The following is a 27,720-nucleotide window of genomic DNA, read 5'->3' as shown; positions in this document are numbered from 1 at the left end:
GCACTGCCACATTTTGACCCCATCATGACCACAGTCAATGATGCCATTGGTAGTTTATATTTTCTCCCTTTAATAATAATTACGATAACAATATTTACTGTTACTGTAATCTGAGGTATCAAATAAACAGTATTGACGACCATATTGTAAACAACTCGACCTTTTGAGAGGTATCAAATAAACAGTGTTTCCAAGGATCAAACAATTATTACGTATGCAAGAGAGGCTACACAAGATTACCTGATAAATATTTGGGCAAGAAAAATTGGATACTAGATTACCAACTAATTTGAAGTTAGTAAAACCATTTTGGCTGCGACTCTTCTTCTTTCTCTGTCAGCTCTTGGAACTGGTACCACTCTTCACCGGCTTTACCGACAGGGATTGGTGGCCTTATGAAGATCTCGACGGGCTTCGGCACATGAACAGCCAGATGCAGTTCCCCTGCCTTCACCCTCGTATCTGGGTCATTGGGTTCTGCTGCACCGACGGGTTCAACTGCTATCCATCCTAGACCGGATATCGCAATGTCACAAGCAGGCCTGTCCAACAAAATGATTTGCAAGGTTAAAGCTTTGGCTCAGCATATATCTTATATCTTAGAGCTGTGTTACTCTGATATTCTCAAATCACCAGATTTGAAGTAACAAATATGTCAAAGTAATGTATTAGCAGTCAACATTCATTGATAGAATTCAGCCAAGTCAATCCAGAGACGTGCTAAGATTATAAAGAAAACCCTCAGCTAAGGCAACTAAAAAATGATCCTTCAATCAAAATGAAACAAAGTTGAACAACAAGGATATTAGCATGAGGGTCAAACAAGAACTTCAGTTCAGATGTAATAGCATGTTAGCATAAATGTAAGCAGCAGCACAAGGAATCAGCAGTGACCATACACAAAAGGAACTATGTTTTCACATTCTTGTACCTTATCATACTCCTAAAGGAATGAGCTACTTGTCCTATACATAGCATCCGGCATCTTCTCTAGATAATCTTGCAGCCATTTCTAACCAAAATCACTTCCAACTTGGCGAGGACAATTAAATTGGACTACTTTATTAAATTTCTGTATCCAGCAAAAATGACCGTAGCTACATTGATCACCTTACAAATCAATGTCAAGGATACGATAAGATTCAAATTGAAACACATTGTTACAATCATCATTTAAATCAGACCAGATATTTTGGCAACGATAGTCTGCACATGTGATATTACCTCATAGATCAATATTGTAGCATTAATAGCTTGAGCAAATGAATTTAATAATACAGTTTTTCTAAGATACACTGACGATTATCATCATAGTGACTCATTTAATTATGTAGGAAGAGTCAGCTACTAGGTGATGCAAATTGTTTGATGATGACATGATTGATCATAACAAACATTAGACAAACTTATCAAACCTTATTCCCTGATACTCAACTAAATCATTGTATTTAATAATGAAAGGTAAGACTACAGTTGGTCAGAAAGATAAAGTGGTCTCCAGATGTCATCAGGACAGTCGAAGATCCTGATGGCACCTGCTGCATTTTCTTTTCACTCTTTGGGACTCTTACACAGGTGCTTTGGCACTTGGGACATATGGCATGGCATCCATAATGAGACATTTCTCTTATCAGACAAGCAATACCATTATGTAATGAAACAATACCTGTTTGTATCTTCAAATTTTATCAGCAATTGCCTAACTGCTTGAAGACCTAACCAAGATTCAACTCTTTCCTTGCCCGATGGGGGTGTCAGTGTGTTTCCAAGTTCTTTCTGGAAATCAAAACTTAAATGACATTAGACAAATGCAAGAAATGGTTAATATACAAATTTCATATGAGAGAAAAGTGCTCAAATAAAAGAAAGAAGTGAAATAAGCAGTTAATCAGCAAGCTGCCATCTACCATAGTGGTAAAGATTTTAGTATAGTTGAATACAAAGTACAGTTGATACTCCCAGCTTGACATCAAAGGCACGAACTATTTCCTAAGGCGCACAAATCACCATGTTTGCCAAACCTTCTGACCGTGAAGAAGAAGAACAAAGTACAGTTGATACTCCCAGCTTGATATCAAAGGCACAAACTATTTCCTAAAGCGCACAAATCACCACGTTTGCCAAACCTTCTGACCGTGATAGAGTAATTTTTCAGAAGGCACCTCAGCATATAATTAAGATAATATGCAGCTAAACTTGAATGCCAATGAATTAATTATAAGCAAGAAAAGATGTATGATACAAAGGTAGAACAAGGTGAAGCAAAATCTTAGTTTCAAAACCTTAAAAGATTAGCAATCACATACATGGTAAAATTCATCTGCTTTGGCCATTGAAACCATATGAACCTTTAATTTCTTGGGCCCATAAAATGTCAGACGTGTCCTTGGAAGAACCTGCATTTTCACACACAATGGCTACAAATACTTGGCAGCATGAAATCTGTAGATTCATCCTTGAGTGCTATAAAAAAGAATGTTGATAGAAAACCTTGATAACATCAATTCGGACAAGTCCTCCCCAAAATAGTGAAGATCCATTTATGCCTACAGCTTCTGAGTCGGTGAATGTACCAATAGAGATAACCTGCTTTTCACAATCATTTCAAGAAAAAAACTACAAAAAAATATCTTCTGTGCAAAATCTCAAATACATCTCAAATGAAAGATCATTGTACAGGAAATGATTGTCCCCTTAGACGGCTTTGAGGTGCAAGAGAAGACAGATCATCCGAATGTACCACTGCTGCTTGCCGGTGGTGAAGATGCACACCAGGTGTGTCAAACAAATTCTGTCCCACAAAAACATGTAGTAATTACTATTCTCATAAATATGTTATGACATGATTAAGAAAAAAATATCATAACTCAATATAATCCAATAGAATATTTCCTTAAAAGAATACAATACAAGAAACATAATTGAAACATGTTGAGTACAAAATGAAAATAATTGCTGATGACATGACAATTTATATTTATGGGGGTCGCTTCAGTGGTATGGAAAGTTTGAGCTTGAGAACCCTATCACCTAGGTTGCTGAGGAGCAACCTGACTGCTTCTGCTTCTACCAATGTTGTAAGAAAATTTGTAAATGCATGAGAAAAATGATGGCCAAAGAATATGAAATCAGAAATAACAGCTAGCATGCATTTTCTATTTATTTACACAGTTCTGAAGCAATAAGCTGGACTCTTCCAGTGCGTATCCAAGATACTTTTGAGGTATTGGTTCATCACAGGTCTGTGTACGGTATTGTCAAAGAGATATACTGAGACACTGTCCCTCTAACATCAGAATAAGAGGGAGAGAATTAGAGAGAACATTATACATGTAGAGGTACCATGTTTTTATTGTAATCATTTCACCCATATATAAGATCCTTCAATATCAAAATTTCTCACATCAGTTTGTCCTATCCTGCCACATCTATACATCACACAAGTATGTCTGTTTCTCCACAGAAAAACAGAAAACAGGAGTTAGATCTTAGCAACTATTTTTGAGAAAACATATATTGGCAGCAAACTGGAATCTGTATTATTTGCAAGTAAGAACAGAATGGAGAAACTAAACTCATCAAATTCTAATACGCGTGTAGAAACCAAGTTCTGGCAACTCAACTAATCCAAAGTACGCACCCCTCCTCCTTGGAAGGCTTCAATTTGAATAGGACCCAGGGTTGTTCCAGGAACAGCTGATTGCATTGGTTTGTATTTCTGAGCAGCTGCAGCAACCGGATCCTTTCTTGCCATTAACTCTATATTTACAAGAGCATAAATTTTAATATACTGATCAATAAGTTGAAGTTTTTATGCATAAAATAATCCCAAGGAAAGGGATCATAAGATAATTGTCAGAATAAAAGGCAAGGTCACAATATAAATCTTCTCATTTAACCGAGGTAAAATTTTCTAATTCATAGAATATCAATAAATACAAAAAAGTGTGACAATTCAAGAAAATTATCTTAGGAACACAAATCTAGTGCATTATACATATGAGAAAAATCTAGCGCATTATACATATAAGAAATCCTACAGTATATATTTTTACAAAGACAAATGCAATTGTAATTTTTCTGTAATTATTAAAAAAATACTAAGCTAATATTTATTTATCAAGCTGTTAAGGAAATCATGCATACTGATCATAGGTGCTCACCTGTGCAAACAGACATTCCACCTAAGCTTTTCAAGACGTTACTGCCTATGAGCACCTAGGCATTTTGACAAATATAATACAGCAGAAATTTTGAGATGCTAATTATATCAGATAAATGTAAACGTACATCTTACATAAATCTATACAGACTAATCATTAGGTTTGACTTTGAGGACTTGCACAATCAAAAAATCTAGTTGCAGTTCAAACCAGGGTTCTAAATACCGCCCAGACCTGTCCATAGAGGACAGCATTTACCAGTTCGATGGCAAAAAACCACTACTTTTCAGGTTGGTCCAAGCAGGTTCAAGCTCTTCTTTTATTTACCAGTTCTTTTTTTCTCAGAATTCATGTTAAGTCATGCCAAGTAAGACAGTGAGAGCAAGCAAATTCATGAACAAAGTCTAGATTGATGTACGACATTAGTGTACAACATTAGGATAAACAACTTTGGACAAATTACTAGATGAAATAACCTTAGACTAAACAGATCAACTTCCATGGAAAATCATTACTTGATTTATAAATGAAATGTAAATGCTTCTGCCAAATTACCGGATAACATAAAGGAAAAGATGGTTTAGTATAAAGTGATCAAACTTCAACCAATAATCAGTCAGTTGTTATAAAAGTCATCTATGGTTGCTATGGGTTGCACAGTAGAAATAATAAGGTTCACTTCTATATAAGACAAGTGATGGTTGTCAAGATAAAGAACTTACTGAGCAAAGCATTGATAAATGCAGACTTGCCAACATTTGCAGACCCCTGTAACAATGACAGTAATACTTGTCACTAATGTAAATCACAAGTGAGTTATTCTAAGTGACAAGTGTCACACAACGGAAGAGACAGCAAAAGGATACATGTCTTGACCAACAAAAATATGTTTACATGTTTACACTCCAAATCATCAAACATGTTTACATGTTTCGATGAATTAGTTCAAATTTCACCCTGGGTCAGTAAACCAAGACAAGACAGTAGAAAGAATATGACAAAGTCTGGGCATCATCCTTCTCAGTCTCTTGCATGTATTCCATCGTGCATTTGAAGTTCAGTATTCCTGAACAGTTTCCTATCTTTATTAAGAAGTACAATAGATCACGAAATTTGGCTAGTTAATCCTCATTTTCCATGAACTAGTCTTCTTTGTAGCCATATTTAAAGACATGAGATTAGTCTAATTGTCAGCACATATATATGATGTTGATTAGTGTCAGGAGATTGAATGGCTCGAGCAAAGATGAGCATATCGGGAGGAATTAGTTCCCTTACAAAATGCATAATATAAGAAATGATTGTGCTCAGCCAGTTCAAGGATGCATCAATTTTGATGTGATGGCCTAAGGTGGTTCAGACAGAACCCTGGAACCATAAATTGCATCAATAAGGGCAAACCAATTAGGCTGCAAGAACCACAAAGAAAGAAAAAAAGAAGATTAGGAGTGAGTCAGCTAGTCAGAGAAGACCTAAAAGGATCTCTCGATATAAAAAGGGAATTTCCAAACAGTGTGCCTTCTTGCCAAACTCAAGTGGTTGGGGCTTTAGCAATACAGCCAGATATCGATATATTTATCTTTTAAGAGTATTGTAGGAATGAATTTAAGGTTTTTTTAAAAAATAAAATATTCCAGATTCACTATTCCCACAAATAAGTTTGAGTCAATCTTAGGCTAAGAAGCACAGACACAACATGGATACGACACAACTCGGACACGGCAACTTGTCATTTTTAAAAAAATTAGAACGCGAATACGGCGAGGACACATGTACTTTTTAATATATATGTATATATAATATTCGATTAACATGTTTTATAGTATTTATACTTCAATTTTATAAACTCAGCAATGTGAACAAATGAATATCATCATATAGGTTGAAAAAATTAAAATCATCAAATAATATTTAACAATCTCCAAATATAATTGATATATGTTTCATTGTGATGATTTCAGATTTCTTTTTTTGCAAAGCTTATGGCACTCACGTGAGGACCACACAAGTGCAATGCCGCATGCTGTTGAATCTCATATTTTGATTATGAAACCAATTGATATGTGTTTATGTTTTAATCTACGTTTTGAGTGAAGCAGGATGCTTCGATCAGGATGACACAATTAAAGCAGGAAAAATCAAGTTGTGCCGGAGGAGAATATGTCAGAAGATTGGACGTCGGATCGGTGGATCGGTCGACGTATCGACAGAAGGCTTCGGGTCGTGGATTTGGGCATTGGGCCAAGAAGAGCGGATATTGCTCCAAGGATATCAGAGTTTCGGAGTCAACTGGCCAATTGGGCAATACGCCGCAAGAGAGGACGATGCGCCGAAGAATCGGACGAAGCGTCAAGGGACCAATGACATGCCGGACAACTTGATTAATGCTTAGTATTAATTGTCTAGATCGAAGTGTGTTTTACATGTGCAGGATTAACTACGATAGCAAGACATGGAGCAAAATAAAGTCCCGGAGTCAAGGACGCGATTACGTTGGGAGTTCGAGAGCTCGTCGGAAGTCCGGACGTTCGTCGGAAGTTCTAGAGGAACCAGCCGAGAAGTCTTGGAGCTTGCCAGAAAAGCTCGTCGAAAGTTCGCCGGAAGCTCGTCGGAAGAATAGACATAGGGACTTGTTTTGCTTAGCAAATGTCCTAGGATTTCATAGTTAGCACGTAATTGGGCTTGGATTTGGCCCAACTCAATTAGGGGCCAGCTAGGCCTATGTAAGAACTGTGTTGGGCCCAATAAGAAGCCCAAACAGTGCCCCAAGAAGTCTCACCGTCGTGGCATAGTCTTCGAGACTATGTCAGGCGGTGGTACCGCTAGTCTGGGCGGTTGTACCGCCCCTGGCAAGGTGCCAGGCGGTGGTACCACCCAGCATTGCCCCCCGGGCGATGGTACCGCCAGACCTGGGCAGTGGTACTGCCCGTGCCCAGGGAACCCGGGATGGGAAAGTTTTAGGCTTCAAGTTTGAATCAACTTGAAGCTTATAAATACTCCTCTCATCCCTGGTTAAAGCACACAAGTATTAAGAGAAAAAAAGTATAGAAACGCTACTGCAATCTTGTGTGAGCTTCTCTCAAATATCTAAAGTGTTAGAATAGTTTGAGAGAGGAGTAAGTGGGGGTGTAAGGGTTATCTCCTAAACCCAATAAAAGGAGAATTTAGTTGTAAAAGGTGATTGACCTTCGCCTATTAAAGGAAGGCCTCTAGCGGACGCTGGTGACCTCGTCGGAGGAGGAAGCCGAAAGTGGATGTAGGTCACGTTGACCGAACCACTCTAAAATCTGGTTTGCATTTACATTTGTGCAATTTATCTTTACTGCAAACCTCTTTAAGTGCTTACTGCCTTCAATACTTTTACGAACTCGCTTTCAAGTTAAGTTTCCGAAAACGGTTTTACGTCGGAAACAGTTTTATCATACGAAAGTTTTTAAACCGTTGTTATCTTACCGCTGCACTAATTCACCCACCCCCCCCCCCGTCCTCTTAGTCCCGACTCTTGATCCTAACACATGCGAGTGTCCAACATGTGTCCATGTGTCTGAGTGTCAGACACGGAGACGTCCACCAAAAGCATGTGTCAATGCTTCTTAGATCTTAGGTAATACTGTAAGATTATCTTATTATTTTCTTCCCTTGAAGTGTTTCTAGAAACTCAAGGAAGAGATTTAATAAATAGAAGGTGAGTGTTTCTTGTATTCAGTGTCATGCAGCCCACGGCGTTGTCCTCCTCTTCTCTTGGCTCTCTAAGTCTTTTAGTTTTTATTATTGCTTCTCTTTCTCCTATTAATCTGTCAGATGCTTCCCTTGCAGGATCATATAACCAGCTTGTCAGATGGCTTGCTGCTGCAGAGCCTTTTGGTATGATTTCTGGTGCAAAGATGCCACTTCTTTTATTGTTGCTACTTCGGAATTATCAGGACTTGATCTTTAACAAGTTTTTGGATATGATCCTTTGGTAGATTCACAAGAGAGAAAAAAAATCTCTAATTGCATCTAGTTCCTCCTATTTAACTTTGTAAATTAAAGAACTGCCTATATGTCTGGCAAACCATCTACGATTGTCGTGAGGGTAGGTGGAGAAGTGGGATGGTTGGATTAGACATCACGATGAGCCATTGTGGCAAACACAAACATACCAAATATCATAATAGGCAACATGGCAGATTGATAAGAGAGGAAGAACAAGAGAGAGAAGAACAAGACTAGGTTAATACACTCAACAGGTACAAACTCAACACAAATTTTCATTAATCATCTCAAAAAATTGAATACAAAAAAGACCAATTACCCTTGTTCTGAATCTACATTGCTTGAGCTTTAAGCAAACTTAAAGAAGGAAAAACTAACCAAGAATATCACAACAAATGAATTCAAAGAAACCATAGAAATGGGAATAGTGCTTTAGAACTCATATTCAAACCAAAGTTAAGACCTAACCTAACTAATATATTAAAATCTAGCCTTAAAAAGCAAGGTTCGTCGTACCGTACCATACCAATGTTTCGACCCAGGCTTGGTACGGTACCGGTGTACCGGGTGGTACATCAGGGTGTATCGAGCGGTACATCCTGGTGTACCGAATAATTTTATACTTTTCATACTGTAGCAATGCTACATTATAGTACCATAGCACTGTAGCAGTGCTACAGTATAATACTGTAGTACTATAGCGGTACCAGGTGGTCCGCATACCGGTAACCTGTCGGACCGGTACGTACCGCCAGGTATGGATGGTACGCTTCGATATGACAGACCTTGTTAAAAAGTATTACCAAACAAGGTAAAGATAATAAACTATAAATGAAAATCAAGAATAAAGGCAATGCAATTTGTTTAGCAATGTGTAGAAATGTTCCATTAAGATTCACAAAATATTCATGGAGAACCGAGTAAACTAATAAAAAATTAGCTATACAATATAACAGCAAAATTTCCACATAACAAAGAGTAGTTTAGACAAATTCAATTGTGAACCAAAGAGATGGGAAAAATGAAAAACCTGATAGGCCTGAGACCAAATAAGCCATAGATACTTAATGTAGATGTGACATTGTTCCAATAATTGGAATACATGATATAATCATACAATATGTCCAAGACTCAAAGAGGACATCTAATAAATTTCAAAGATGACGATATCATGATACTATATTTTATTTAAGGCATGGCTTTATCATATAAATACATGCATACAGGGAAACATTTGTAATGTTTACAAGCTTTAGAAAATACGAACCAGAATATAGACATCTCGGCCCTGCACAAAAGAAAAAACACCATAATTAGCCATAAATCCTAAAATAGAAACGTCTGTACTGATATAGTTTAATGAAAAGATCATAGGCATCCTCTTAAACAACCTACCTCCCTCTGGCTATGCCAGCACTACCACTTGCCAAGTAGCTGTTTGTTTTTTGTATTTCTCTCTTCTCAATTTTTTTTCTTTTCTATTCTTTTTTCCTTTCTTCCCGCTAATGCCCCAATCAGTGTTGGAATGAGCTGGTTAGATGTATCCGGGCAGATTTCAATCATATAGATCAGATGATCTGGTAGATCTTAATCAATCCTGAGACCCCAAACTACCAAACCCATTTTTTTGAATCAAAATACGAATTGACAATTCTCAGATTTAATTGTTTTGTAGCATAGATTATAAAGATCAAGCTAAAAAGAGAATTTATAGAAAAAAAAGGAACACAACAGACCTAAAATGATGTTATAGTAAGTTCAAATGATGTAGGGATAATTAGGCGAGGAAATAGTGAATGAAAAAGAACCTTTTTCTCCTTTTGGATCTCTGATATGACACCAGCAATCCCCACAAAAGACTTTGAACTAGTCAGGTGGACACTGATAACACTGCAATAAAAGGTACATCTTAGGGCAGTAGTCCATTTGTGAATGAAATCTAAATAAGTTTCAAATAGAATTCTCCTAGAACCTCTTGTTCAAAAGAATAGCCAACATCATTAGCATTATGTTTTGGTCTAATCAGCTAAATCACACAATTACTAATGAGCTAAATGTCCAAGAACCAAAAATGTCAATGAAACAAAAGGAAAATGTCCCAAGAGACAAAATACCCCAAGAGCATACCGTGTTACCACTCATTGCCTATGGTGATCGATATCAAATTTGACCCTTATCCTGAACAATAACACAGCAGAGATGTGGTTGATAAATAAAGAGAGAGAGAGAGAGAGAGAGAGAAGAGATAAACAAGAAAACGGAAGAGAAAACAAAGAAGAAGGGTAACTAGGATAACAAACAGAAAACTTGCATTTTCTCAAAACCATGAATATAAAAGGAGCTGACACCCTTAATTAGAAGCTTACTATTTGCAGCCCCTTTTTTTACTATTGACAACCCCCACACTATTGATAAGCCTTTAAAAAATAATAATATATTATTTTATTATTTACAGTTCCAATATTACCAATATTATCAATATTTTCTTTTTTCTTTTTTTTTCCTTCCCCACAATCCCTTATTTCATCCATGCTGTTGATGCCATCGTTGTCGCCCCATCGACGTCATCCTTTGGGGAGGAGTGGAGGAAGAAGAGTCCATTTGCAAAGGGTCGTTTAGAAATATTAAAAAATTTTAAAAAGAGATTGTAAATAATAGAAAAGGGTTGCAAATAGTAAACTCCCTCCCCTAAATCATAAGCATTAAAATTTAAGACCTAAGCAAGATAGAAATTATTGTGTTATCAAAATCAAATCAGATCAAATCAAATCCATACACCAAGTATCCACAACTCGATATATTTTTATTAATATGTATATTACTTTCTATATTTTATAAATTGTGTAATATTTATATTATATTATGTTTATGATATTATTTATTTTTTAAAATTTTATATGTATGTTTTCATTATCCATATATATTATTTAATGTATATCTATTATACATTGAATTTTTTATAAATACAAAATATTATATTTTATTTTTTTGATATTTTATTTTATGTTTACAGTAGTTTATTGTGTTTTTAATAGGCACTCGAGCGAGACGAGACCCGAGTGCCTCGCACAAAATTTGAGCGACGTGCTTCACTAAAGTGTCGCTTAGGTGCTCGCCTGGGCCCAAGCACCATGTGGCTCAAGCAAGCGCTCAATTGAATCCCACGAGTCGAACCAAATTGTGGACATTAGTTTAATTGAATAGTAACTTGGTTCAATCGAACCAACTAAGCCTTATAGTAAATCCCAAACCTCACCCCCTTTAGTTTGTCGTTGTTGCCTCCATGCACAGCTCCATCCACCGTCGAGGGATAGGTTTGCAGCTTCCTCCGTCGCTGATGGACACATCAGAAACTTCCTCTACCACCGACGTCGTCGTTTGCAGGTTCCTTCGCCACCATTGTCGTCGTTCAAAGGTTCCTCTACCTCAATTATAGCCCTCTCCTTCCCCACCTTCCACCGTAGGCTGATGACCCTCTTCTCAAGCCATGTTTAAATAGCTTAGGTTATTTAAAACTATTATTAGTCCCAATTTAGAACTATTAACCCCTAATTAGAATTGTTAATCCCTATTTAGCACTGTTAATCCTTATTAAGAACTGTTATTAGTCCCTATTTAGCACTGTTGATCCCTATTTAGAACTGTTATTAGGGTTTCAAGAATAATGGCAAGTGTACAAAGTAATTCAGAAGATTCGTTAAAAAACTCAAGAAAGGATCCCAATTGAAAATACAATTATCTAAAGGATTCTATAGATCCTAATGCAATGACTTATATCTTTTGTGAGAAGACTACTAAAGGTTGCAAGGCACCATCAAGTAGGGAACTTCAAGAATGCATCAACACGCACTTAATGCATATAAGCCAGCAACTCTCCTTTTACATCAGATGGACACTTAATTCATGTTGATGCACACTTGAAGTTCTCTACTTGATGTCGCTTTGCATGGAAAATGCCACATCTAGAAGTCTTCTCACAAAAGATACAAGCCACCATATTAGGATCTTTAGTATCCTTTAGATAATTGTATTTCCAACAGAGATCCTTTCTCGAGTTTTTTTACAAATCTTCTGAATTACTTTGTACACTTATCATTATTCCTGAAACCATCATTCACCTTATCAGTTTGTATTGATGTACTGACCAACTATCGACATGGTACGTACCAAGCATCCCAACACATGACACATTGGGGCATATCGATGTACGACCCATACCGGTCCCCCTATCGAACCAGTGCGTACCGCCCGTACCGAGTGATATACTGCGATATAGCGAACCTTGCCTGAAACCCTAATAATAGTTCTAAATAGCAATTAACAATGCTAAATAGAGATTTATAGTGCTATATAGGGACTAATAATAGTTCTAAATAGGGATTACTAATGCTAAATGAGGATTAACAGTTCTAAATAACGACTAATAACATATTAATAGTTTTAAATAACATAAGCTATTCAAACATGGTCTGAGAATAGTCACCGGGTTAGAATTGAGATGGGGAATGAGAGGACAATGACGGAACCTTCGGATGGCGACGACGACAACAGAGGAAGCTTTGAATGGCGGCAACGACAAAGGAAGCTGCGAGCGATAGCGTCGGGGCAAAGGAAGCTTCTAATGTGTCCGGTGGCAATGGAGGAAGTTGTGGACCTATCCCTCGATGGAAGAGGGAGCTACACATAAAAGCAGAGGCGACTAAGGGAGCTGTGCACGAAAGCAACAGCTACGAAGGGAGCTTCGGACCTGTCCATCGACGATAGATGAAGCTTTGAACTTGTCCATTGACAAGGGAAGGAGCTGCACAAGAGGGCAACGACGACAGCCTAGAGGTGGGTTAAGCAACGAGAGAGACTAGGGTTTACTAGGTCGAGGGCACGCCGAGGGGGCTTCGGTTTATTATTGGGCTTAGTTGGTTCAATTAAACCAATTAAGTTATTGTTGAATCAAACCGAAGTCCATAATTTGGTTCAACTCATGAGATTCAATCGAGCGCTCACCCGAGGCGCCCATACTATCATGCACTTAGCTAGTTTTGCCTAAGTCGTGCGGCACCTTTGTATGTCCGTCCGTAAAGGTCAACCTCCTCGAAACCTCTTATGGTCCCTTAGGACCTACAAAAGAGAAAACGGGTTAGAGAAAGCATTTAACTCGAGATCCGCAAGCAACCATTTTAGCAAACACTTCAGAGCCAATGCAAATTACAAACATAGACTTCACAAGCTCTGAACGATCATACAACAAAGGGTCCAAAATGGTCCATTACAGGCCGAAATCCCCACAAGTGCCCACATGACACAATCTTTGTTTGCAAACCTAGGACGACCACCAAAACCAAACAAAATGGGGCTGCTAAGCCTACTGTCAGCCCTTTACATACTATGCAAAGCATGAACAAACCCGAAAGACACGGACATACATGAGCATTACGTCAAACACCTTGTTTATAATTTTGTCCATGACAATACGGTGCTTTATTGAAGCACATAGCCTGAACCTTGTGTGAGGCGCTCGAGCGTCACCTGGCCTCGCCTCGCCCGAGCATCTATTAAAAACACTGAATGTAAGTATATAACAATAATTTTGTTCCAATTAATCTATTCTTTTTTTAGATAGATGTATTAATATATCTTTAATTTGTATGACATGATAGATTTACATAGGAAAGAAATCGGTTAGAGCATCAACGATTACATGATCTGGTTTATATAAAGCATAATCAAGCACTAAAAGCTCATTATAATTTGCAAGTTAATATTAATTCAATCTCATTACAAGACATTGATGATTCAAATATGGTCGTGTTAGGAACCTTTTTCTGAGCTTTTGAATAATGTTTATTGAGTCTGTTTAGTCCAGTTGTTTATTGAGTCGGTTTGGTTCAGTTAGAGTCAAGTAGAGGTTTATTTAATATTTATTTATTATTAGAGTTCAAGTCCTGATGGACCCTAGGTGGAACTCTATAAATAGGGATGTAACTACTTCTTTTCGGTAATCTATGAAAAATATTATTCTGTCTTTGGACAACCCTAGGAGACCGATCCCCTCGAAGTGATCAAGGAGGGCCGATCCCCTTGAAGCGATCAAGGAGGCCGATCCCCTCGAAGCGATCATTATCTTCCCCATTTCTTCCCTTTCTTCCACGATAAGACTTTAGGGTCTTATCATTTGGTATCAGAGCAACGATCCTTGGCGCAACCTATCGTAACCTTGCTTCCCTTATTCCCCACCACCACTACAAGGCAACTCTTTCTTCACCGTTGTTGTTGTTTCCCCGGCCAGCGACCTTCGACCACGACCTCCTCGCTGCCTTATCTCGTTCAAAAAAAAAAAAAAAAAAAAAAAAAAAAAAGAAACACAAGAGGAAGAAGAAGCCGCAGCCACCCCTGCGTCCCCTGCTTCCGGCCAGCCCACCCGCCACTGCTGCTCTCCGGCCAGCGCCCACTATCGCCCCGCTTCTCGGCCGGCGACCACCACCGCCGCTGTTCCGCGGCAAGGAGACGACGCTGCCAGCGTCCATCCCAGCCCTACTGCCGCCGCCCCTTGCGTCGCAGTGCAGCCGCTCGACCTCTCCTCGGCGATCGTTGGTGACGCTGCTCCCGGCCGCGCCACCACCGCTGCCTCTCTACCACCGCCCGCCTCCCCTTGGGTCGCAGCAACAACCGTCGATTGTCGCCCTCCTCGCGGCGACCGAAACAAGGCAACTCACGGATTGCCCTTGTTCCCAGCCGCGTCACCACCACTTTTCCCAGCCGTATTGCCGCCGCTCGATCACCCGGCCAGCGACCTCTTCTCCTCGCGTCCCCATCTCGCTCGAACGAGAAGGACTGCCGGCACCGCAGCCGTAGCCATAGCCGCCAGTTGCCGCAGCCCCTCCTTGCGACGGTTGCAGAAACAGAGTTTCCTCTATTGCCGCAGCCCCTCGTCGATCGCAGCCACGCCTCGAGCGCCGTCGCCTTCCAGCCGACCCACCACCACTGCCAGCCACCGTGCGGCGACCGCTGCTCGCCTCCCAGCCGCCGCTTCCCCTGGCTTGGGCGAGAACGACCGCCGCCACTCCCCCTTGCTCTGCATCTTTTGTAACCGAAACAGGGCAATCACGGGCAACTCACATCTGCTGCCCTTGTTTCCAGCCATCGCCATCGCCTCGAGCGCCGTCGCCGTCGCCTTCCAACCGCTACTCCCCCGTGCGACGATCGCCGCTCACCTCCCAGCCGCTGCTCCCGCCCGCTTCCCAACCGCTGCTTCCATTTGCTCTGCATTCGTGGTGACCGAAACAGGGCAGTTACCACCGTCGCAGTCGCGGGTCCCCTTGCTGCCGCAGTCGCTGATCCCCTTGCTGCTACGAACGTCGGTTGCCACCACCGTCGCCACTGCTGCCCAGCCAGCGACGACGCCGCTCGCCGCTCGCCGCCCAGCCTGGCAGCCTCCGGTTGCCGCAGCCCTCATTGCAACGGTTGCAGAAACATAGCTTCCTTTGTTGCTGCAGCCTGCCACGACCCTCGCTGCCTCCTTCTCCACCGCTGCCGCTGCGCTCCGGCCAGCAACGACTGCTACTGCCAGCCACCGCAGCCTTCACCTCAACCCCCTCGATCTACACCGTTGCTGCAACCCCCTTGCTCTGCATCGTTGCCTTAGCCGCCGGTTGCCACCACTGCAGCCTCAACCCCGGCCGCTTCAACGCCACCTCCCTCTTGTTCTGCCTTTGCTGCTGTAGTTGTCGGTTGCCATCACCGCAGCCTCAACACGGCTGCTCGGTGATTGCTTCCTTAGGTCACAACAGCCACAACCGTCACCTTTCAGCCTTGGCGCTCTCATCTCACGCAGTGACACAAACATAGGGCAACTACTCTTCCTCCAACGCAGCGACCGCAGCATTGCCCTTGGCGTCCACCTCCTCGGCAACTTCGCATCGACAATGTTAATGCCCTTGACCGACACTAAAAACAGAAGTTAAGATTACAAATTTGTAGTCTTATGCAATGACCACTGATAACTCGGTGAAAGCACAAATGGAAGCATTAGAAATCAGAATTGAGAACCGACTGCAAGAAACACTTAATGATTTCAAAAAGAGCTTACTGGAGAGCCTTAGCAAATTTCAACAAAATGGAGGCTCAAGTTCTACATTGCATAGATCTGAAAATACTAGAAAAGGGCCCCAAGATTGTGACACAATCTACTCATACATGAAGGTGGATGGGCAGCTCTCAAAAATTTGTCAGACTTCTACAGTGTTGGAATATCAGAGTAGGTTTGAAAGATTATCAAATCAAGCTAGAGATTAGTCGGAACGACAACTTCTGGATACATTTATTGAAGGTCTTATTCCAGAGATCCGGTGTGAAGTTAAGGCTCGTCAACCTCGCACTATGATAGCTGCGATCTCATTCGCACATCTACATGAGAAAAAAATCAACAGGGAAAATCATGGAAACAGAAGTGATAACCACCAGATGATCAATATGCCACCCACCATATCCATTCCCAACTAAAGCCTTGACACCCGAGGACTAACCCAAGAAGAACTCAAGAAAAATTCAGCAAAGGGTTTGTACTATGATGAAAAGTGGAGTATGGAGCACCAATGTAAACAAGGGCAGCATATGATGATTGAGCCAATTGGAGAGGAACCGAAAGCAGAAGAGTTGGACTCCGATCATGAAGGCATAAATTCTAATGAAGACGTTGAACCTACCGTACATACAATGCATATATTAGCCGACTACTCTAACCCGCAAACTATGGAAGTTGCCGGAACTCTAGAGCAGTGATTGCAAAAGGCGCTCGGGCGCTCGCCTAGGCACTCGGGCGAGGCGAGGCGAGGCCCGAGCGCCTCGCTAATGTCCCAGGCGACGCGCTTCAAACAGGCGCCGCCTGGGCGCTCGCCCGAGCCCAGGCGCTGGGCGCTTTGGGCGAGCGCCTGGGTAAACTAAGGCGACCGAACCAGAATTTTAGGTCTGGTTCGGTTGTTCGTTGGTTCAATCGAACCAACTAAACCGATATAACCCTAACCCTAACCCAACACTAACCTGCTGCCGCTGCCGCTCTCGATCCCGATCCCGATCCCGATCGCGATCTCGTCGCTCGCTGCCGCTGCTCGCGCCTCCCGCGAGCCCTCCCGCGAGCCTTCCCGCTGCTCGCGCCTCCCGCGAGCTCTCTCGCTGCTCGCGCCTCCTGCGAGCCCTCTCGCTGCTCGCGTCTCCTGCGAGCCCTCCCGCAAGCCTTCCCGCTGCTCGCGCCTCCCTCGAGTCCTCCCGCTACTCACGCCTCCCGCGAGCCCTCCTGCTGCTCGCGCCTCCTGCGAGCCCTCCCGCAAGCCTTCCCGCTGCTCGCGCCTCCCTCGAGGCCTCCCGCTGCTCGCGCCTTCCGCTCCCTTTCCCTTTCCCGCTGTCGCCACTCGCCGCTGCTGCTGCTGCCGCCGCTCGCCGCTGCCGCCGCTCGCCGCTGCTACTTCCTCGTTTCTCCTCAGTATACTTTTAATATTAAGTTTATTTGAATTTTGAAATGATTAATTTTCTGTTAATAGATTAATAATATATTATTTTGATTTTAATGTTGTTAATTTTTATTTATTTTAAATTATTGTTAGGTTTCAACAAAAATGGCAAGTGTAGAGTGCAACTCAATAGAGTCTCCAATGGTATCAAAAAAAGATCCTGCATGGAAGTATAATTATTTGAAGGATCCGAAAGATCCTAATGCAGTGACTTGCATATTTTGCGATAAGACTACCAGAGGTGGTATTTTTCGTGCAAAACAACATCTAGTAGGAAATTTCAAGAATGCAGCAGCTTGCAAAAAATGTCCACCTGAGGTAAAAAAAGAGTTGCTGAATTATATGAATGAAAAGAAGACGCAAAAGAATGAATCTTATGGGAATTTACCAGAAGACAATGTTGAACATCTCAGGGATGAAGAAGAAGATTATTCTGCGAGTATTAACCCAAGTGAAAAAAGAGTATACGACAAAAAGGGAAAAGAAGTTATGAGTACTAAGAAAGGTAGAAAAGGACCGATGGATCTATATATGCTTCAAGGATCCCAGAAACAACAAGGGCAAGCAGGAGACTCAAAATTGAGACAAACAAATATAAGTGATGCTTGTGATAAAGAAATAAGAGGAAGAACAATTCAGCACATTGCTCGCTTCTTCTATCAGGCTGGTCTTCCCCTTAGTACAACTCGTTTAGACAGTTTTAAAGATATGATTGAAGCTATTGGAAGATATGGTGCAGGATTAAAACCTCCAAGTTATTATGAGATGCGAGTTTCATTGCTGCAAAAAGAATTGAATTATACAAATGACTTACTAAAGGGTCATAAAGAATCATGGGCAACACATGGTTGCTCTATTATGTCAGATGTTTGGACTGACAGGAGGTGCAGGAGTATAATTAATTTTATGGTTAATTGTTCTTTAGGGACTATGTTTGTGAAGTCAATAGATGCTTCATCTTATGTAAAATCTGGAGACAAGATATATGATTTACTTGACAACTTCGTGGAAGAAATTGGAGAACAAAATATCGTTCAAATCATAACCGACAATGGAAGTAACTATGTTTTAGCTGGTAATATTCATCTTTTAATTTTGTTAATTATTTTATCTTCAATTAATTGTGTTAAACTCTTAAGTCTTATCATTTTTGTTATCCTTTGTCTCAGGTAAATTGCTTGAATCAAAAAGACCACTTGTATTGGACTCCATGTGCAGCACATTGTATTGATTTAATGTTGGAAGATATTGGAAAGATCGTAGAAATCAAGAAAACCTTAGAAAGGGCAATTTTTGTTGTTGGATTTCTTTATAATCACATTGGGGCTTTGAATATGATAAGAGAATTTACAGGGAATAAAGAATTAGTGAGACATGGTGTTACCCGATTTGCTACTTCATTCTTGACATTACAGAGCGTGCATCGTCAAAAACATACTCTGAGAAATATGTTTACCTCTGAGAAATGGGTGACAAGTAAATAGGCAAAAGAAGCAAAAGGCAAGAGGGCTACTGATATCATCTTAATGTCATCCTTTTGGAATCATGTAGTTTATATATTAAAGGTAATGGGCCCTCTTGTTCGAGTCCTTCGGTTGGTGGATAATGAAAATAAGCCTGCAATGAGATATATTTATGAGGCTATGGATAGAGCAAAGGAGACGATTAAAAGATCTTTTAATGAAAATGAAGAAAAATATGAGAAAATTTTTACAATCATTGACGAAAGATGGAATTGTCAACTTCATCGTCCCTTACATGCAGTAGGATATTATTTGAACCCTGAATTCTTTTATAAGATTAAATCTGTCGGATTTGATGCAGAAGTTTTGGGTGGGTTATATCAGTGTGTTGCAAGATTAGTTCCCAGCATTGAGGTTCAAGATAAGATTATTCATGAATTATCTTTATATAAAAATGCTGAAAGTCTTTTTGGAATTCCAATTGCCGTTCGATCCAGGACAACTACCTCTCTAGGTATTAATAATTTGATATAATTAATTTAATATATATTATGTTACTATATTATTGCTAATAATAACATAAATTTTGCAGCTGAATGGTGGAGTCTATTTGGAAATTCCACCCCGAACTTACAGAAATTTGCTATCAAAGTACTTAGTTTGACATGTAGTGCTTCGGGTTGTGAGCGAAACTGGAGTGTCTTTGAGCATGTAAGTATTACTAAATATTTTTATTTTAATTAATTTATTTATTTAGATATATGTATTAATATATTTTTAAATTATATGACATGACAGATTCACTCGAAGAGAAGAAATCGGTTAGAACATCAACGATTGCACGATCTTGTTTACATAAAGTATAATCAAGCTTTGAAGACTCGTCATGATTTGAAAAATAGATTTGATTCAATCTCATTGCAAGATATTGATGATTCAAATGAGTGGTTAGTAGGAGAAATGGGTGCTAACTTGCAAGATGCTGAAGACGAGCTTGTATTTGAAGATGATAGATTGACGTGGGGAGATGTGGCAAGAGCTTCAGGTGCTGGAGAATTACAAACATATACAAGACAGATGTCAAAGAGAAAAATGAGTGCAAAAGCTTCAAGCTCGGCTCCTGCTATTGTTGAAGACATAGAGAATGAAACATATCTTGATGAAGAGGAAGGAATCGAAGAACAAGAGGAAGAAGACGAATTCAATGAAGATGATTTGTGTGAAAATGACAATAATATTGATTATGATGAATGACTTTGATGTAAAATTTTAATGTTTTGAATTTTGAAACTTTTTGTTAATGTGACATAATGATTTTGTATCTTAGATTTTCTTAATATAATAGCATATTTTTATTTAAAATTTTAAATAATTATATTTATTAATTATATTATATATTTTTATATTTTAACGCCTCGCTTCGCTCGGGCGAGCGCCTAGCGCCTCGGGCGTTTTTGGACCTTGGCGCCTAGCGCTTTTTAAATCACTGCTCTAGAGCATCAGCCTATTATAGTTTTGATTGATACCGGTAGCACTAACAATTCTATGGATAGTGAGACTATTGACCGATTGGCCCACCACATTGAAGACTATGACAGATTCGAAGTAAAGATCATTGATGGACGGATTTTCACTTGTGATAGCAAAGGTTCAGAAGTTTCATGCAACGATTACTACACTGAAAGATCGACCTGTTGCTTACACTCTCAAAAAGTGGAGACCATACTTACTTGATCAACAGGTTATGATGCGTTGCAGATAGTCTATGGCTAAAGTACTGAAAGAGAAGCTCCCCGAGATTGATGCTGCTCAGCCTTGAGGACAAGGCTGATTTGAAGAGGGAGGAACTGTTAGGAACCTTTTTCTGAGCTTTTGAATAATGTTTATTGAGTTTGTTTAGTCCAGTTGTTTATTGAGTCGGTTTGGTTCAGTTAGAGTCAAGTAGAGGTTTATTTAATATTTATTTATTATTAGAGTTCAAGTCCTGATGGACCCTAGGTGGAACTCTATAAATAGGAATGTAACTACTTCTTTTCGGTAATCTATGAAAAATATTATTCTGTCTTTGGACAACCCTAGGAGGCCGATCCCCTCGAAGTGATCAAGGAGGGCCGATCCCCTTGAAGCGATCAAGGAGGGCCGATCCCCTCGAAGCGATCAAGGAGGCCGATCCCCTCGAAGCGATCATTATCTTCCCCATTTCTTCCCTTTCTTCCATGATAAGACTTTAGGGTCTTATCAGGTTGGTAGGAGAAATGGGTGCAAACTTGCAAAATGCCGAAGATGAGCTTGTATTTGAAATGATAGCTTGACATGAGGAGATGTGGCAAGAGCCTCAAATATTAGAGAAGTGCAAGCATACACTAGGAAAAGGACAAAACCAAACATGAGAGCACAAGCCTCAAGTTCATCACATGCCATTGTTGAAGAGGAAACATATTTTAATAAAGATGGACAAGAGGAAGAGGAAGAAGATGATAAGCTTGAGAATAACAATGTTGATTATGATAATCATTGAATTTGATGTAAAACTCTATTATTTTGACATTTTTGTTATTAGAAGATGGACAATGTGACTTGGTACTTTATGTGTTTTCAATTTGATGTCACTTTTTTATTTTTATAATCATGTTTATCAATCATAACATATATTTTTTATATTTTAATATTCTAGAGTGTCTACTTCACTTGGGCAAGCGCTCAGGCGAGCGCCTAGCACCTCGGGCGTTTTGGGACCTTGACGCATAGTGCTTTTAAAAACACTGGTAGTTTAGTTTTAATTAGTTTAAGCAAATCCTATCTTATATAAAAAAGAAGGGAAGAGATTAAAAGGTTTTTGTGTCACAAGATAGTGTCAGGAGAAAATCTCTCTGAGAATCACTATTTATCTTTGAGGGTCGAAAAATCAAAGCCTAAATTATTGCACACTGTACTCAGAAATGAGAAAGTGATTGCCTTATTGCAAACAAACAACAATTGAATCAACAATTCATTACCATTTTCATTCCCTATTTACTTTCCATGTTACCAAATGGATACTCAATGAAACTTTGGACATCACATTATAATTTTGCACGCTCAAGCTATAAAAGGTTCTCTCTCTTTTATAGGAACCTCATCAAGGCAAGATCAAAATTGATAGAACAGTTTACCGTACATACCCCAAGATTGCAATGAACAAGATGCATAGAAATGCACAAAGCACATACAACACACAAATTATGCAAACCCATGATAAATATTGATGTGTCATTATGTTATAGACTGTAGACGAGTTAAGAAAAAGAATGATCATATCCTAAAAGGTAAAAGGTAATAATAAGTGAACTAATTGCAACGATAAAAGATGCTCTTACTTGAGTTTTTTCTTAGTAGTGGCCTCAACAACCCAATCTCCAATACAGTTTAGATTTGTGCCTCTAGGCAGCAGATCAACCTTCAAATTCAAATAAGCAAGATTTCTTTTGCATCCACATCATTAGAACAACCACTAAAATGTAAACACTAAACATGTGAAAGAATATCACCTTAGTTATGACCAATATGATAGGGTTAGCACCAGCTAGATCACGTATACGTGCCAAAAAACTGCCATTGAAGTCAACAATATCAACCTACAGATATTGAGATGTAGATAGAAAAGAGCTTTCAGTGGTAAGTATATAATTAAAGGAGAATTTTGCATACATTCACATTATGAATCGTAATCAGAATGCAGAATGCACTAGTCGGTGATATCATATACATGCATAGACGTTGAAGGCACAATACTAATTTTCATCCTTTTGCTCCCTCCTTTTTAATTTACTAAAGCAATGTCAACCAATCAACCTACTGCCCTCATCCTTGTATTTGCAACATATTTTATAACGTGTGAACACATAAGGATTATGTATGTAGAAGAGAAAAAGCTCACTACTTTTAACTTGACTTAGATAAATTGTTACATCAAATGTTACCACATTGATGAAAACCTTTTAACCCAAGATAAATTGTTACATCAAACATTACCACACTGATGAAAACCTTTTAACCTATCTTCTTTTTTTCTCATGTTTTGCATTACACCTAAATAGCAAAATTAGTGTCCGTTTTGTCTCCTTTATTTTAGAGGATCGGATTGGTGTCTGGGAAGGTTGTTCCTCTATGATATAGGTGAGATATAACTGACAAAGGCTTGAGTGGCAAAAACAACCTGTCTGCTTGCAGGGGTAAAAATAGGCTTGTACATCAGGCTGCCCTTCTCAATGCCCCTTCTTAATAAATTGCATCTACCAAATAAAGCATGGATGACATTCTTTAACTCAATTATAAGAAAGGGAACCAAAATAGAACAGAGAAAATACAAAATTTGCTGCTTGGGAAACTTTTGGTAATAAATAAAATATCATCAGGAATACAATCTGACATCCCACATTCATCAAAGAATTTGACCTCATTCATGTCTCCCAACCAAAGGTCATTATTTTGGGCCCCACAGCAGAAGATTTTATCAATATTATAATTTATACTAACATAAAAGAAAAAAGGTCTTATAGCCTCAGCAATAAATGTCATAGGCTGATATTTGAGTGAGATCTACTTTTGTTGCATAACAATAGAACATTTCAAATAGCCACATGGAAATGCTCCGAATGGTAGATACTTGTGGATTCTTCTATGCATTTATTGCAACATTGACCAATTGTTTTATCGACCTAACTTCATCATTTGGTAGTACTCCAGTATGGTGTTTATGATACAACTTGATAAGCGCCCTTTTCAATCAAGAACAAAATGCAACACAAAAATGAGCAAATGAAATAGAGCCACATTCTTCTAAAACTCATACCAACTTACTAAACAAGTAAACATAAGAGTTTGAGATCATGAATTCAACAAAAAGGACATTCGAGGCACCCGTAACATAGTTCTTCAAAGATACACAGCCAGAGCTACTAAAAGCAGAGAACTAAAAATATCGGATATGATCACTTACTAGTTTAACAATCAGTGCTTTTTCATGACGTAGATAAGAGAGCTTTTCTCGTAGTTCTTCAGCAGAAATAAACTGTTTACCACCAGAGTAACCACCATGCCCACCCACAGCAGTCACCATGTGTCCATGGGACAAAAGCTTGCATCGACCACAAAGAATTGTCTTAAGCTGGCGGTGTATTTTCTTCTGCATATGATATAAACATGATAAAAAGTTCAAATTATCTAAAATCTAATAATCCCTTACCCTGACCAAACATGACTGAAGAGCATAACAGACTAAAGATTCTAACTAAAAAAAAAAAAAATCAAGGTTCTTGCAATTGATGTACATAAACGGGCATACCCAATACACAAGGCTCCCGCCAATGTGGGATTTAAGGAGGGTCAATGTACGCAACTTTACCGTTAAATATTTAAAGAGATTGTTTTTGTGACTCGAACCCTAGTCTCCCTGATCGCAAAAGAGCAATATTATCGTTGTACCAAGACCTGTCCTGTATAACTCAATTATAACCTTACCATTGTAATTGATGTACATCAACATTATATTTAAGGATTATCTTCTTGATAGATGAATTAAGACATCTTATTATAATTGATACAATATCTAGTTCCCAGGAGTTACAAGCTACCCTTTTAACACCTATAAATTTAGAGTTCCTATCTCAAGGAGTTTATATAGATGAAATCTAGTTCCCAGGAGTTTTTTAGTTTTCAGTTTTTTGTTGTTGTAGTTGTAGTTGTGTTTATATATATATATATATAATGTTTTGGAGAAGGTGGCAAAGGTTTTAGTTATCACTGATAAAGCAAGGGATTCTATCCCCACCTTGCAGCTAGATCATCCAGTCTTCACCTTCTTGGTGAACCAATACAAAAAGATCCAAGCAACCACAAAATGGTTTCTTTGGCTAACGACAAAGAAACATTAATGATGAGTCAGAATGACAAGTTCCAAACCCCGCTAAGGTTTTTCTATGTTCCAAGCAGCATGCATCATATAACCCTACATACCTGCCATCAAAGATATCTCGTAGCAAGATTGGTTTTAGTTATGAAGAGGTTCCTATCTTCTTCCTTGCAGTCAGATCCCCATTTTTGACCTCCTTGGTGAACCCAATACAAAAGAATCCAAGCAACAAAATGGTTTCTTCAGCTCAATAGCAAAGAATCGTGCAAAAAATGGACCAAATAAAATGAAATTAGCAAACCTAGCTAACGTTTTCTTATGTTCCGAAGAGGTGCCATATACCCTACAAAGGTAAGGTTTAATTGACATTTGAGAAAAAGAATCGACAAACAGCCATCAGAAAAGAACTAGTGGTAAGAATGATTTTGTTACCATTGATAAAGCATGGGAATCTATCTTCATCTTGTAGCCAAGCCACCAATCCTTCATAGTAAATCCAAGAAAATAGGATCCAAGCAACAAAAACGTTTATTTGGTTCAATGGCTAACGTTTTCCTATGTTCCGAGCAACATGTACCATATACCCTATATTCGTGGGCATGTGAAAGACCGAATCAAGAAATGGCCTTCAGTCCACGAGAACATGAAGCGTACCAACTCATAGGTCTCGGCATTAACATAGCCAGGGGCATCGACTTCCGTTGTCTGGAGAGGAGCGCCGCAGCCGTAGCAGCAAGCGACGTTGGTAGGGAGCTTGGCGTCGTTTCTTCTCTTCTTCTTTCCCTCCTTCTTATTCTTCTTGAGAACGAGGGCGGCGGCGGACATGGACTGCTGGCGCTCGAGGTAGAGGTCACCGCGGGTAGGGGCGGCCGCGCCCGTCCCATCCAGCTCTACGGAGGTCGGCGGGGGAGGGGGAGAAGGAGAAGGAGAAGGAGAAGCCGAAGAGGCCCGGCAGGAGATTGGGTAGGGTTTGCAGGGGAGTCGGATTGGCAATAGGGTTATGGTGAAGGGACAAAAGGCGGCGATTTTTAGGTTGGGGAAGAGAGGAAAGGAGGAGACAGCGCTAGCGAGGTGGGAGGACGTGGAGGACTGTGAGGAACCGGAGAGGAGGAAGAGGTTGGTCGCCATGAGACACAGCGGATGAGCTCTATCGATTCACTGTGAAATGACAGGTGACGGTTAATATCAAAAAAAAAAAAGATTTATGTGCAAATACCCTTTCAAACCCACCGATTTGCGTCCATACCCATCTGATTCACGTACCGTATAAATAGATTAGACATTTTCATATGCTAAATTTAATATCCAAAAAATTGACTTTTGAAAGGTCCTTTTCGAAATATTGATATATGCTTGTGTTTACATAAATCAATACGCTTATATTCTTATATTTTTATTCTTTTTTGGGATAATCAATATGCCTATATTTCACCAAACATCCTCATGTATTTTATTTTTATATAGATATTACGATGATCTTAAACTCGAGTGTCTAATAACATATTTACATGATTTAATATAAAATTTATAAAAATATTTTTTTGATAATTTATTGAAAAAAATCTCTAGATTTATAAAAATATAGCCCACCTATATTTAATTTTTACGAGGGCATTGCTTTTGTTTAAAATTTTGATAATACCTAAATCCGATTATTTCATTCTCGATCAATCTATGGGTCAATTCGATCCAATCGAGATATCTTGATCTAGGTCAATTGATCAAATTCCTTCATGTCAAATTGAGTCAGATCTTTTCCATCAACCCATGAATCATCTCTATCTCTGTCATTCTCCCGATTAATCTTTAATATCATCTTCTCCTCTCCCTCCCCATTAGTTGTCTTCTCCCCCTTGGTTGGTTTCCACCTCCTTCCACTCTTTAGCATCCTCACCATTAGCTTCCATCTCCTCCTAATCTATATCTGTATAACATCCTACTCATTATTTCACCCATAGCCTATATATATGACTAAAATAGGATGTCACATTTCAATTTTTATTACTATTTCGATAGGAATATAATAGAAAGTAGGAAATTTTAAATTTAAAATATACTAATTTATTAAATAAATTTGATAGAGAAATTTTTGACACTTGTACATAATTCTAACGTGTAACCAAAAAAATTTTCAAACATAATATATTTAAGAATTATACACACAAAATACCCATAGGTCATCATCTATATATGCATTGGCATGAGCTTGTACATGCTTACTACTAGTCATAAATGTCTTGCAAGTCAATGTGAGTGATGACACATGTGACACTGCATAATCTCTTTACTTATATTATTATTGATATTTTCTCACTTTATGTTATGTGTTACATATATTATGATGTTCATGGATCTATGTAATGAAAATCGAATCGTGATAAGATTATGATAACAAGACCGATTTATCTTTAAACACATACCCTAAATAATTCAAATCATAAGTTACTTGAGAGGGACATTGAGATAACCGAAGAAACTGATGTGATGTATGGATGATGGAGGTAGCTGATCTCATAGTTGCTCGTGTGGGGACACTATGGATACAACGTGAGTGCTTATTAGAGAATGAGTTCACTGATTAATCAGCTTATAGAATGTTGGATGGTTGATGATACTATTGAATCTTAAATATTGATGATGAAATAAATTGATGAGTTTATAGGCTTATAAGCATTTGAGATAAGTGACGTAAGAGAAACTTCAATCATGGAAAAGCAAATTATTGAAGC

At 39.2% G+C, this 27,720-nt stretch overlaps 1 protein-coding gene across 3 annotated transcripts; it reads right to left on the bottom strand.

The window, feature by feature from the left end:
• Positions 1-111: 111 nt before the first annotated feature.
• Positions 112-26,152, bottom strand: LOC135585113 (putative nitric oxide synthase). 3 transcript variants are annotated; one of them, XM_065160077.1, is made up of 13 exons: positions 25,646-26,152; positions 24,080-24,265; positions 22,629-22,715; positions 22,458-22,537; positions 9,947-10,028; positions 9,406-9,426; positions 4,886-4,931; positions 3,641-3,759; positions 2,678-2,791; positions 2,491-2,589; positions 2,307-2,396; positions 1,667-1,776; positions 112-542 (listed from the first exon to the last, which is right to left on the bottom strand). In XM_065160077.1, exons 1-13 carry the CDS (start codon positions 26,117-26,119, stop codon positions 296-298), a joined length of 1,755 nt encoding a protein of 584 aa, XP_065016149.1. In that variant the 5' UTR covers positions 26,120-26,152; the 3' UTR covers positions 112-295. The 3 variants fall into 3 exon arrangements, with proteins under 3 accessions (XP_065016149.1, XP_065016150.1, XP_065016151.1); XM_065160078.1 differs by having other exon boundaries at positions 2,491-2,586; positions 25,646-26,151; XM_065160079.1 differs by lacking the exon at positions 25,646-26,152 and adding an exon at positions 25,424-25,621.
• Between the last annotated feature and the right edge of the window lie 1,568 nt (positions 26,153-27,720).

Source organism: Musa acuminata, chromosome BXJ3-7, assembly GCF_036884655.1.
Source record: "Musa acuminata AAA Group cultivar baxijiao chromosome BXJ3-7, Cavendish_Baxijiao_AAA, whole genome shotgun sequence".
NCBI lineage: Eukaryota > Viridiplantae > Streptophyta > Magnoliopsida > Zingiberales > Musaceae > Musa > Musa acuminata.
Note: the sequence above shows the minus strand (reverse complement) of the source record. Positions and strands in the feature narration are given on the sequence as shown.